Raw genomic sequence first — 11,666 nt, 5'->3', positions numbered from 1 at the left:
TTTGTCTTAAGGGTTATTCACCTCTCTTATTGGTGACAGTCATTTAGTCAGCTTTATTTAGCATCATGTCCTTCATGTTCACCGTTATTGGTTGAGTGTTCATTCGTTTGTGAGTAATACATCTATTCATTGATTTGAGAAAATACATTCTTTGTTTGTAGACTAAATCTTTGATCGACTACTTTCATCATTTAGAAGTGGTATGCTGCTTGTGTTTCCAACTGGATCCCTCCGCTTTTAAGTGACTGGGTTCATGTAATGCTAGAACTCTTGACGTCTAGAATCAGCCCGTAGTGTGTAGACATTGTTAATGAGGAAAATATTGACGTTGACAAATGACATTCACGGTGTGTCTCGTCTCTTGATTTCTCCTCAGCAGTACAGCGGTAATAGAGGCGGCTAGCTGCCAACGGCTGGAAAGGACAGACTGCTGAACAACATGTTATTGATGATAATACGTGATAAACTGATCAGAAGGTCAGAGGGTTCGGGTTAAAGCAGTACTGTATGTTCCCACAGTGCACAGATGTTAATTCAACGTCTATTCCACATCGGTTCAAAGTCATTTCATTGAACCAGTGTGTGCCCCGTGGGCTTGGACAATAAAGTCCTGCTCGTCTTCCTCTTCAGGCGAAGTAAACCGCTGACTCATAGAAAGAACGAAGCAGGTTTTCATTCCACCACATTGAGATCATTATAATAGCATTGTAATGAGGACCTCAGAGGAAATAATCAATCAATCATTGGTGAATGGTTGGTGAAATAATTGTGTAGAATGATACGTATGTGTACATGCAAACAATTGATTGGTGTTCAAGCCTTTGTTTAAACCACCTGATGACAGAAGTTGTGTCCCAAATGGAACCCTCTTCACTATAGCCCATAGGGCTCTGGTCTAAAGTAGTGCACTATATAGGGAATAGGGCACTGTGCCAAAAGTAATGCACTATATAGGGAATAGAGTTCTGTGCCAAAAGTAGTGCACTATATAGGGAATAGGGCTCGGTGTCAAAAGTAGTGCACTATATAGGGAATAGGGCTCTGTGTCAGACATAGTGCACTATATAGGGAATATGGTTCTAGTCAAAAGTAGTGTACTATATAGGGAATAGGGCTCTGTGTCAAACATAGTGCACTATATAGGGAATATGGTTCTAGTCAAAAGTAGTGTACTATATAGGGAATAGGGCTCTGTGTCAAACATAGTGCACTATATAGGGAATATGGTTCTAGTCAAAAGTAGTGTACTATATAGGGAATAGGGCTCTGTGTCAAACAGTGCACTATATAGGGAATATGGTTCTAGTCAAAAGTAGTGTACTATATAGGAAATAGGGCTCTGTGTCAAAAGTAGTGCACTAGATAGGGAATAGGGTGACCTTTGGGATGCAGGAAGAGAGAACAGTCTTGTTGGTCATCTCTTTTAATCAGTAGAATCTTTCAAATCATGTTGACTTTTAACGGAACACAGAACAACATACTTCATTCCTGTTCTTCTCTGTTTTAGAACTTGGTATGTACATTCTACAGATGATGGAGATATCACGTCATGAGTAGGCTAGAGACAGGAGTTTACCCTGCCCATGGGACCTATCCAGGGCCCGTATTCACAATACCTCTAAGAATAGGAGCAGGAGTGCTGATCTAGAATCAGGTTTGCCTTTCAGAACATAACAAATAAGATTACATGGACAGGGAGGACCTGATCCTAGATCAGCATTCATACTCTGAAATTAAACCTTTATTCAACTAGGCAAGTCAGTTAAGAACATATTCTTAATTACAATGACGGCCTACCACAGGCCAAACTGGGACGACGCTGAGCCAATTGTGTGCCGCCCTATGGGACTCCCAATCACAGCCAGTTGTGATACAGCCTGGATTCGAACCAGAGTGTCTGTAGTGATGCGTCTAGCACTGAGATACAGTGCCTTAGACCACTGCGCCACTCAGGAGATGCTTCGTTAATACAGGCCCAGGCCTTTAGCTGGTGTTAGTTAATAACAATGGGATTGCAGAGTCGTTCCTGGTTAGTTAACGTCGTCAGGAAATCCTCTGGGCCCTTCTCATGATGACGCCCTAGACCTCACGCACTGTACGTGGGTTCAGTGAGGACAGATCAGCCTATTGGGTATTAGCCTTTTGCATCATCAAGCTCTGATTAGTCTGAGAAACGCTGGGATAGATCACAAGCATATGAGTTTCTCCAGGACCTACGATCTAGAGGTTTTCCTGCACGGTGAGGTCACAGAATAAAACATCCACAAAAACAGAAAACCTTGTATCTTCACCATCTATATGTACACACATTGTAATGTCTCCATTAGTCCATAGCGCTAGTCCACAACGATACAGACATTCTGACAGAATATGTCGGGTCAACGAAAAGAGGAAGAGGGCAAAGGGGGGAGGGGTGCATGGAGGGGGGAGTGGGGTTACCCCATCCCTTATAGTCCCCCTGGAGGTAAGAGCTGGTATGATGCATCCTTATGTCTGATTGGTGGTCGGTAGGTTGGCTGTCCTTATAGAACTTGAATAACTTACATTTTATACAGTCTGTCTGTGAGTCTGTCTGTTTCTCTGTCTGTCCACTCAAATGGGGCCAACAGTTCATGGTGAAACTCAATATTCCCTCCAAAAAAAATTGCACCCAAACAAACGACCCATAATCCTCTCAGAAGGACGGCGAGAGGTCCAGTCCTCCACAGTCCCATAATCCTCGGGGGTTCCAGAATTGTCTGTCAGAATGCCAGACAGACCTGGCAACAATCTGGAATGTCCCGTTGTTCCACAGCTGAGTCTGTTCTCTGGGGTGTTCTGATCTAGTCCTGTCCTGGCCTGAGAGGGCAGAGGTAGAACGCTCTGGGAGGAACGTGTGTGTGTGTGCGCGTGTGCGCGTGTGCGTGTGTGCGTGTGTGTGTGTGTAAATCTGTGTAAATGTCACTTATTTTGACCCCGATTAGATCTATAATATGAATGGTTTAGTTATGCAAGATGTTATCAACAAGACTTCTCCATGGGTGTTTTGGTAGGAACATGCTGAACTAAACTAAACTGTGCTGGCCAACAGTGAAGTACGGTGGCTGCTGAGGGTCATACAGTACCACAGCGCTGAGCTTTCAAATGGCACTCTATGCACTATACAGGGCTCTGGTCAAAAGTAGTGCACTTATATAGGGAATAGGGTTCTGGTCTAAAGTAGTGCACTATATAGGGAATAGGGCTCTGGTCTAAAGTAGTGTACTACATACAATAGGGTTCTGGTATAAAGTAGTGCACTATATAGGGAATAGTGTTCTGGTCTAAAGTAGTGCACTCCATTTGGGCCACACTCACAAAGACATAGAGGACAAGTGAAGCTCTCAGTAGCAGTAGAGAACAAGAACACATGATTTTGAAAATGGTGGGTAATTACCTCCAGCCAATGTGAAGCTACACCAATCCTATGTTTTAAATGATTGACCGGGGTGCTAGTGCACACTTCTAGAAAAGGGAGGAGAATCGGAGCACAGCCAGGGAGTTGTTGAGCGAGGGTAGCGTTTGGTTAGCGGTCGTACACATGGACACAGCTAGCAGGCCTGCTAGTTTTCCTTTAGCAGTAGTCCTCGTCAACTGTGATGTTCGTGGTCAACGAAGAGATTTCCTTGAGGTCCTGAACACAGTGGAGAATGTGGTCAATCCCGTGTGGTCAGAATATGGTCACAGAAAAACCAACAGGAAAATGGTTCATATTTTCAGACCATCAAGTCTTCTGGACCTGCAGTAAACCAATCACTCAATCAACCAATCAATCAATCAACCAATCAATCAATCCATAGGATCTGGACCTGCAGTGCATTAACGGTCCCCTCCAGTAGGTGTGTTGTCTCTTTCTACACCCGAACACTTTAGCAATCTATCAATCAACCAATCAATCAATCCATTGGCCGGGGATGGTCTTCCCCCGTTGGTCAGAAGTTGCTTTCTGCGCCCTCCTCTGGGCGTGCATAACTCTGTGCCCTCTCCTCCAGACAAATGTTCTCCATCAGAGTGCTGCAGTTGTTAGTGCCACCGTGTGGTGTGGAGGGACACTGCAGGGAGGTTTGACTCTTTACTTTATCCGTCCTGTTGTGGCAGGACCCCACCAATCTACTGCTCTCATTGGGGGTGATGGAGGTTGAGGCAGGGTTAGGATCTGGGTCGTAGTCGGGGTTGGGGGTTAACTGTGAGTCTTTAGGGTCGCTGCCGTTGTCTTGGACCCCGGCCAGGTTGCCGGTGACGATGCTGCCGCTCTTGACGTGCGCCGTGTGGCTGTATGTATGACGGTACTCTTCCTCGATGTCTTTACCCAGCTTCCACCTCTTCCACTTTTTCAACATCTCAGACTGGACCTGGTGAGACAAACAGATGGAGGGAGAGAGAAGGAGAGAGGAGGGAGGAAAAAAGGGAGAGAGAGAGAGGAAAAAAAGGGAGAGAGAGAGAGAGAGAGAGAGAGAGAGAGAGAGAGAGAGAGAGAGAGAGAGAGAGAGAGAGAGAGAGAGATGAAGACAGACAATAATAAGATTCTATAAGAGGGGGGAGACGAGAGAGAGGGGGAGAGGGAAAAGGGGATTCAGACTCACCTCTTTGTTGACGAAACAATACAAGATGGCCACCAGTAGGCCCTGTAGAGGGGGAGAGGTTAAGAACACCTTATCACCATGGTAACACACCTTAACACCACATTAGTTGCGTTTATTAGGATCCCCATTAGCTACTGCACATGTCTCAGCTACTCTTCCTGGGGTCTACATAAAAGACAAATACATGACAAAGTACAGAACAGTAATAGCAGTAGTAGAAAAAGTGTCCTATTGTCATACTTGAGTAAAAGTAAAGATGACTTAATAGAAAATGACTCAAGTAAAAGTGAAAGTCACCCAGTAAAACCCTACTTGAGTAAAAGTAAAAAAGTATTTGGTTTTAAATACACTTAAGTATCAAAAGAAAATGTATTTGCTAAAATATACTTACGTATCAAAAGTAAAAGTATAAATAATTTCAAATTCCTTATATTTAGCAAACCAGACGGCACCATTTTTTTTATTTGCGAATAGCCAGGGTCACGCTCCAACATTCAGACATAATTTTATAAACAAAACATTTGTGTTCAGTGAGTCGCCAGATCAGAGGCAGTATGGATGACCAGGGATGTTCTCTTGATAAGTGTGTGAATTGGACCATTTTCCTGTCAGAATGTAATGAGTACTTTTGGGTGCCAGGGGAAATGTATGGAGTAAAAGTAAAAGTTGTCAAAAATATGAATAGTAAAGTAAATATACCAAAACAACTACTTAAGTAGTACTTTAAAGTATTTTTACTTTAGTACTTTACAGCAGTGATTAATAGACAAGAACAAGATAAGATGTTACATGATATCCTAAATAAATAAAATGTAAAAATGTATGAGAAAAACACCAAGATATTATATTTACTCACTATTCGTATATACATGTTCATATTCACATCACAGTCTTATTACTGCCCTATTTCCCCTCTATGACAGCGTTACACCTTATCACCATGGTAATACAACATAACGCCACATCACAGTCTTATTACTGCCCTATTTCACCTCTATGACAGCGTTACACCTTATCACCATGGTAATACAACATAACACCACATCACAGTCTTATTACTGCCCTATTTCACCTCTATGACAGCGTTACACCTTATCACCATGGTAATACAACATAACACCACATCACAGTCTTATTACTGCCCTATTTCACCTCTATGACAGCGTTACACCTTATCACCATGGTGACACAACATAACACCACATCACAGTCTTATTACTGCCCGATTTCACCTCTATGACAGCGTTACACCTTATCACCATGGTAATACAACATAACACCACATCACAGTCTTATTACTGCCCGATTTCACCTCTATGACAGCGTTACACCTTATCACCATGGTAATACAACATAACACCACATCACAGTCTTATTACTGCCCTATTTCACCTCTATGACAGCGTTACACCTTATCACCATGGTAATACAACATAACACCACATCACAGTCTTATTACTGCCCTATTTCACCTCTATGACAGCGTTACACCTTATCACCATGGTAATACAACATAACACCACATCACATTCTTATTACTACCCTATTTCACCTCTATGACAGCATTACACCTTATCACCATGGTAATACAACATAACACCACATTACAGTCTTAATAATGTCCTGTGGGCCCTGGACAAAAATAGTGCACTATATAGGGAAGAGGGTGCCATTTGGGACACATCCGATGATGCCCATACAGGAAGTGATGTAAGTTTGATCTCCTGACCTGGAAGGAGTTGAAGAGGAGGTCGTAGAAGAGGCGGATGAGACGCATCTTGGAACCTTTGGGGACGGACTCATCGATGACTAAGGTGAAGAGGATGGCGTGAATACCCAGCAGAGGGATGAGGGTCAGAGTGGATTTAGCCAGCCTGAGAGAGAGAGAGAGAGAGAGAGAGAGAGAGAGAGAGAGAGAGAGAGAGAGAGAAGGGTATGAGGGAGAGAGAGAAGGGGGAGAAGGTGAGAGAGAGGGAGAGAGAGAGAGAGAAGGGAGGAGGGCGACAGAATGAAAAGGGGGAGGAGAAGGAGAGAGATGGAGAAGGCGAGAGATAGAAAGTTATCAAATTGAAAGAAGGAGGCAGAAGGTGCGAGAGGAAAAGTTGGGGTCATAAAAGGAGGATGTTACAGAGACCAACCACACAATAGACACACAACTTTATAACCTGTTAATATATCAAGCACATGACTTTAAAAGGGAACATGGGATGGAGGGATTTGTAGTCCTCAACCACCTGAACTTGTAATCTGTGTATCTCATCTGATGGGCCTTGAGCTTCGACATCAGGATCTTTATAATCCGGATGAAGATAAAGAAATTCATCTGAGAAAGAGAACGAGAAAAAGACAAAAAGAGAAAGAAATTAAGCCCACCCTAAATATTAGCATAGCCAATTGCTTCTCTATAGTCTGTCTGTCTGTCTGTCTGTCTGTCTGTCTGTCTGTCTGTCTGTCTGTCTGTCTGTCTGTCTGTCTGTCTGTCTGTCTGTCTGTCTGTCTGTCTGTCTGTCTGTCTGTCTGTCTGTCTGTGTGTGTGTCTGTGTGTGTGTGTGTGATATAGGTAGGGTCTCCCCAGAACTATAACTTCTTCTACTAACATACATGGTCACTGTAAAAATGATTCAGGCGCTAAGTAAATATTACCCCTCGACATCTATGATTTTAACATGAAAATGCAGGTTTCTGGTTTTACGTCAATATTTGACTACCTTAAAACTTCATTTTAATGTGTTCAAAAACATGACATTGAAAATGTAAATTCAATGTAATATACTGGGTCTAATTTAGTCAATTTTTACTCTAAACATAATAATTGTTTTTGCAACAACTTCCCAAAAGGCTCTGTTTGTAGAGGATTGTGGGTAATTCAGCATTTCTAGACTTCATTATACTTTTTTTGACATTATAATTACTCAGTTAGTTGTACTATGAGGTGTAATGGTTCCTTCATGTTGGGGGATATTTACTCAGTTAGTTGTACTATGAGGTGTAATGGTTCCTTCATGTTGGAGGATATTTACTCAGTTAGTTGTACTATGAGGTGTAATGGTTCCTTCATGTTGGAGGATAATTACTCAGTTAGTTGTACTATGATGTGTAATGGTTCCTTCATGTTGGAGGATAATTACTCAGTTAGTTGTACTATGAGGTGTAATGGTTCCTTCATGTTGGAGGATAATTACTCAGTTAGTTGTACTATGAGGTGTAATGGTTCCTTCATGTTGGAGGATAATTACTCAGTTAGTTGTACTATGAGGTGTAATGGTTCCTTCATGTTGGAGGATAATTACTCAGTTAGTTGTACTATGAGGTGTAATGGTTCCTTCATGTTGGAGGATAATTACTCAGTTAGTTGTACTATGAGGTGTAATGGTTCCTTCATGTTGGAGGATAATTACTCAGTTAGTTGTACTATGAGGTGTAATGGTTCCTTCATGTTGGAGGATAATTACTCAGTTAGTTGTACTATGAGGTGTAATGGTTCCTTCATGTTGGAGGATAATTACTCAGTTGTGCTATGAGATGTAATGGTTCCTTCATGCAGGAGGAACAAGCAGCATCTTACAGTGCTTGCAGTCCTACCTCCACTGACTGCTAGTGGAATGAGCACTGCATTTAGCAATACCTGCTGAAGTGGGTTAAAATGGCAAATAATTGAAGATGTAAATAACCGTTTTAAACATTAAGACTTGATCACTGAATGTACGTAATCAAAAAGTATATCTAATTAATAGTAACAATTTTGGAATTTAATAAATGAAGTTAAGATTTATGATTTATGCGATATTATAGTTACTGGACTTAATATATCAGTGTTTGTGCATCATAATACCTCATGTTGAAAAACTCTAGAAGCTGATGCAGATAGTTAAGTCACTTTAACCTGTTGGGGCTAGGGGGCAGTATTTGCACGGCCGGATAAAAAATGTACCCGATTTAAACTGGTTACTACTCTTGCCCAGAAACGAGAATATGCATATAATTAGTCGATTTGGATAGAAAACACTCTAAAGTTTCTAAAACTGTTTGAATGGTGTCTGTGAGTATAACAGAACTCATATGGCAGGCCAAAACCTGAGAAGATTCCATACAGGAAGTGCCCTGTCTGACAATTTGTTATCCTTCTGTTGCATCTCTATCAAAAATACAGCATCTCTGCTGTAACGTGACATTTTCTAAGGCTTCTATTGGCTCTCAGAAGGCGCCAGAAAGTGGAATGACGTGTCTCCTGTCTCTGGGCGAAGAACAGCAGGAGATTTTGTGAGTGGTCAGGCTGGGAACAGTGACACTGGAGATGCGCGTTCACGAGAATTCTTAATTTTTTCCTTTCAGCCTTTGAATGAATACAATGTTGCCCAGTTGGAATATTATCGCTATTTTACGAGAAAAATAGAATAAAAATTGATTTTAAACAGCGTTTGACATGCTTCGAAGTACGGTAATGGAATATTTTGAATTTTTTTGTCACGAAATGCGCTCGCGCAGCACCCTTCGGATAGTGACTTGAACGCACGAACAAAACGGAGCTATTTGGATATAGCTATGGATTATTTGGAACCAAAACAACATTTGTTGTTGAAGTAGAAGTCCTGGGAGTGCATTCTGACGAAGAACAGCAAAGGTAATCCAATTCTTCTTATAGTAAATCTGAGTTTGGTGAGGGCCAAACTTGGTGGGTGTCAAATTAGCTACCCGTGATGGCCGGGCTATGTGCTCAGAATATTGCAAAATGTGCTTTCGCCGAAAAGCTATTTTAAAATCTGACACCGCGATTGCATAAAGGAGTTCTGTATCTATAGTTCTTAAAATAATTGTTATGTATTTTAGTAAATTCACCGGAAGTTTGTGGTGGGTATGCTAGTTCTGAACATCATATGCTAATGTAAAAAGCTGGTTTTTGATATAAATATGAACTTCATTGAACAATACATGCATGTATTGTATAACATAATGTCCTAGGAGTGTCATCTGATGAAGATCATCAAAGGTTAGTGCTGCATTTAGCTGTGGTTTTGGTTTTTGTGACATATATGCTTGCTTTGAAAATGGCTGTGTGATTATTTTTGGCAGTGTACTCTCCTGACATAATCTAATGTTTTGCTTTCGCTGTAAAGCCTTTTTGAAATCGGACAATGTGGTTAGATTAACGAGAGTCTTGTCTTTAAAATTGTGTAAAATAGTCATATGTTTGAGAAATTGAAGTTGTAGCATTTTTGAGGTATTTGTATTTCGCGCCACGCGATTCCACTGGTTGTTGACTACCTAGCCCAGGGAAGTTAATACATCAGAATACCTCATGTTGAAATACTCTAGAGATCAATGGATAGAGTGGAAGAGAGTGAGAGAGAGTGAGAGAGAGAGAGAGGGGGAAAGAGAGAGAGCGAGAGAGAAAAAGAGAGAGTGAGAGATGGGGAAGAGAGAGAGAGAAAGAGAGAGAGGGGGAGAGGGGGAGAGGGGGGAAGAGAGAGAGAGGGGGAAAGATAGAGAGGAGAGAGAGAGAGAGGAGAGAGAGAAGGGAGAGAGAGAGAGCGAGAGCGAGAGAGAGAGAGAGAGAGAGAGAGAGAGAGAGAGAGCGAGAGAGCAGAAGAGTAAACTCACCAGGTAAGCTAACAGGATGGGAGAACGTATAATCCACCAGTAACCCATGTTGATGTTCCTCTCCCAGCACCTAAACAACATCATCGTCATTATCATCATCACCATCATCACCATCCCCACCATCATCATCATCAACATCACCACCATCATCATCACCATCATCATTATCGGCATCAACGTTCCCACGTTTGCAGGAGACTGCATCCAAGGTAAAGGCTCCATATGTCGGCTCAATCGGAAATGACCTTTAAATGTCGAGAGCTCTATGAGGTGGATCCACATCTGATCCAATTATATCCCAGCCTAAATAAATCATACTCTGCAAATGTAATGTTTTCCAAGTAGTGAGCTACAGAGAATGTGGTCTAACTCTAAGGAGAGAGGGAACAGTCTAAGGAGAGAGAGGGAACAGTCTAAGGAGAGAGGGAACAGTCTAAGGAGAGAGAGGGAACAGTCTAAGGAGAGAGAGGGAACAGTCTAAGGTGAGAGAGGGGGCAGTCTAAGGAGAGAGAGGGAACAGTTGAAGGAGAGAGAGGGAACAGTCTAAGGAGAGAGAGTGGGAACAGTCTAAGGAGAGAGAGGGGGCAGTCTAAGGAGAGAGAGGGAACAGCCTAACGAGAGAGAGGGAACAGTCTAAGGAGAGAGAGGGAACAGTCTAAGAAGAGAGAGGGAACAGTCTAAGGAGAGAGAGAGGGAACAGTCTAAGGAGAGAGAGAGGGAACAGTCTAAGGAGAGAGAGAGGGAACAGTCTAAGGAGAGAGGGGGGGACCAGTCTAAGCAGAGAGAGAGGGAACAGTCTAAGGAGAGAGGGGGGGACCAGTCTAAGCAGAGAGAGAGGGAACAGTCTAAGGAGAGAGAGGGAACAGTCTAAGCAGAGAGAGAGAACAGTCTAAGGAGAGAGAGGGAACAGTCTAAGGAGAGAGAGAGGGAACAGTCTAAGAAGAGAGAGGGAACAGTCTAAGGAGAGAGAGAGGGAACAGTCTAAGGAGAGAGAGAGGGAACAGTCTAAGGAGAGAGAGAGGGAACAGTCTAAGGAGAGAGGGGGGGACCAGTCTAAGCAGAGAGAGAGGGAACAGTCTAAGGAGAGAGAGGGAACAGTCTAAGCAGAGAGAGAGAACAGTCTAAGGAGAGAGAGGGAACAGTCTAAGGAGAGAGAGAGGGTACAGTCTAAGGAGAGAGAGGGGGAACAGTCTAAGGAGAGAGAGGGAACAGTCTAAGGAGAGAGAGGGAACAGTCTAAGGAGAGAGAAGGGGAACAGTCTAAGGAGAGAGAGGGGGAACAGTCTAAGGAGAGAGAGGGAACAGTCAGAGGAGAGAGAGGGAACAGTTGAAGGAGAGAGAGGGAACAGTTGAAGGAGAGAGAGGGAACAGTTGAAGGAGAGAGAGGGAACAGTCTAAGGAGAGAGAGGGAACAGTTGAAGGAGAGAGAGGGAACAGTCTAAGGAGAGAGAGGGAACAGTTGAAGGAG

The 11,666-nt window shown here is 42.7% G+C and overlaps 1 protein-coding gene across 5 annotated transcripts in view; it reads right to left on the bottom strand.

Moving 5' to 3' along the window:
• Positions 1-1,405: 1,405 nt before the first annotated feature.
• LOC106592205 (glucagon receptor) overlaps positions 1,406-11,666 on the bottom strand; it is a 64,471-nt gene continuing 54,210 nt past the window's right edge. For all 5 annotated transcript variants that reach the window (XM_045690773.2, XM_045690772.2, XM_045690775.2 and 2 more), the window contains exons 10-14: positions 10,200-10,269; positions 6,836-6,924; positions 6,331-6,475; positions 4,602-4,643; positions 1,406-4,370 (exon numbers count right to left, since the gene is read on the bottom strand). In XM_045690773.2, the coding sequence (XP_045546729.2) occupies positions 3,951-4,370; positions 4,602-4,643; positions 6,331-6,475; positions 6,836-6,924; positions 10,200-10,269 (766 nt within the window). In that variant the 3' untranslated portion in view covers positions 1,406-3,950. The remainder of the gene's footprint in view (positions 4,371-4,601; positions 4,644-6,330; positions 6,476-6,835; positions 6,925-10,199; positions 10,270-11,666) is intronic.

Source organism: Salmo salar, chromosome 12 (assembly GCF_965601325.2).
Source record: "Salmo salar chromosome 12, fSalSal1, whole genome shotgun sequence".
In the NCBI taxonomy this organism is placed as follows: Eukaryota; Metazoa; Chordata; class Actinopteri; order Salmoniformes; family Salmonidae; genus Salmo; species Salmo salar.
Note: the sequence above shows the minus strand (reverse complement) of the source record. Positions and strands in the feature narration are given on the sequence as shown.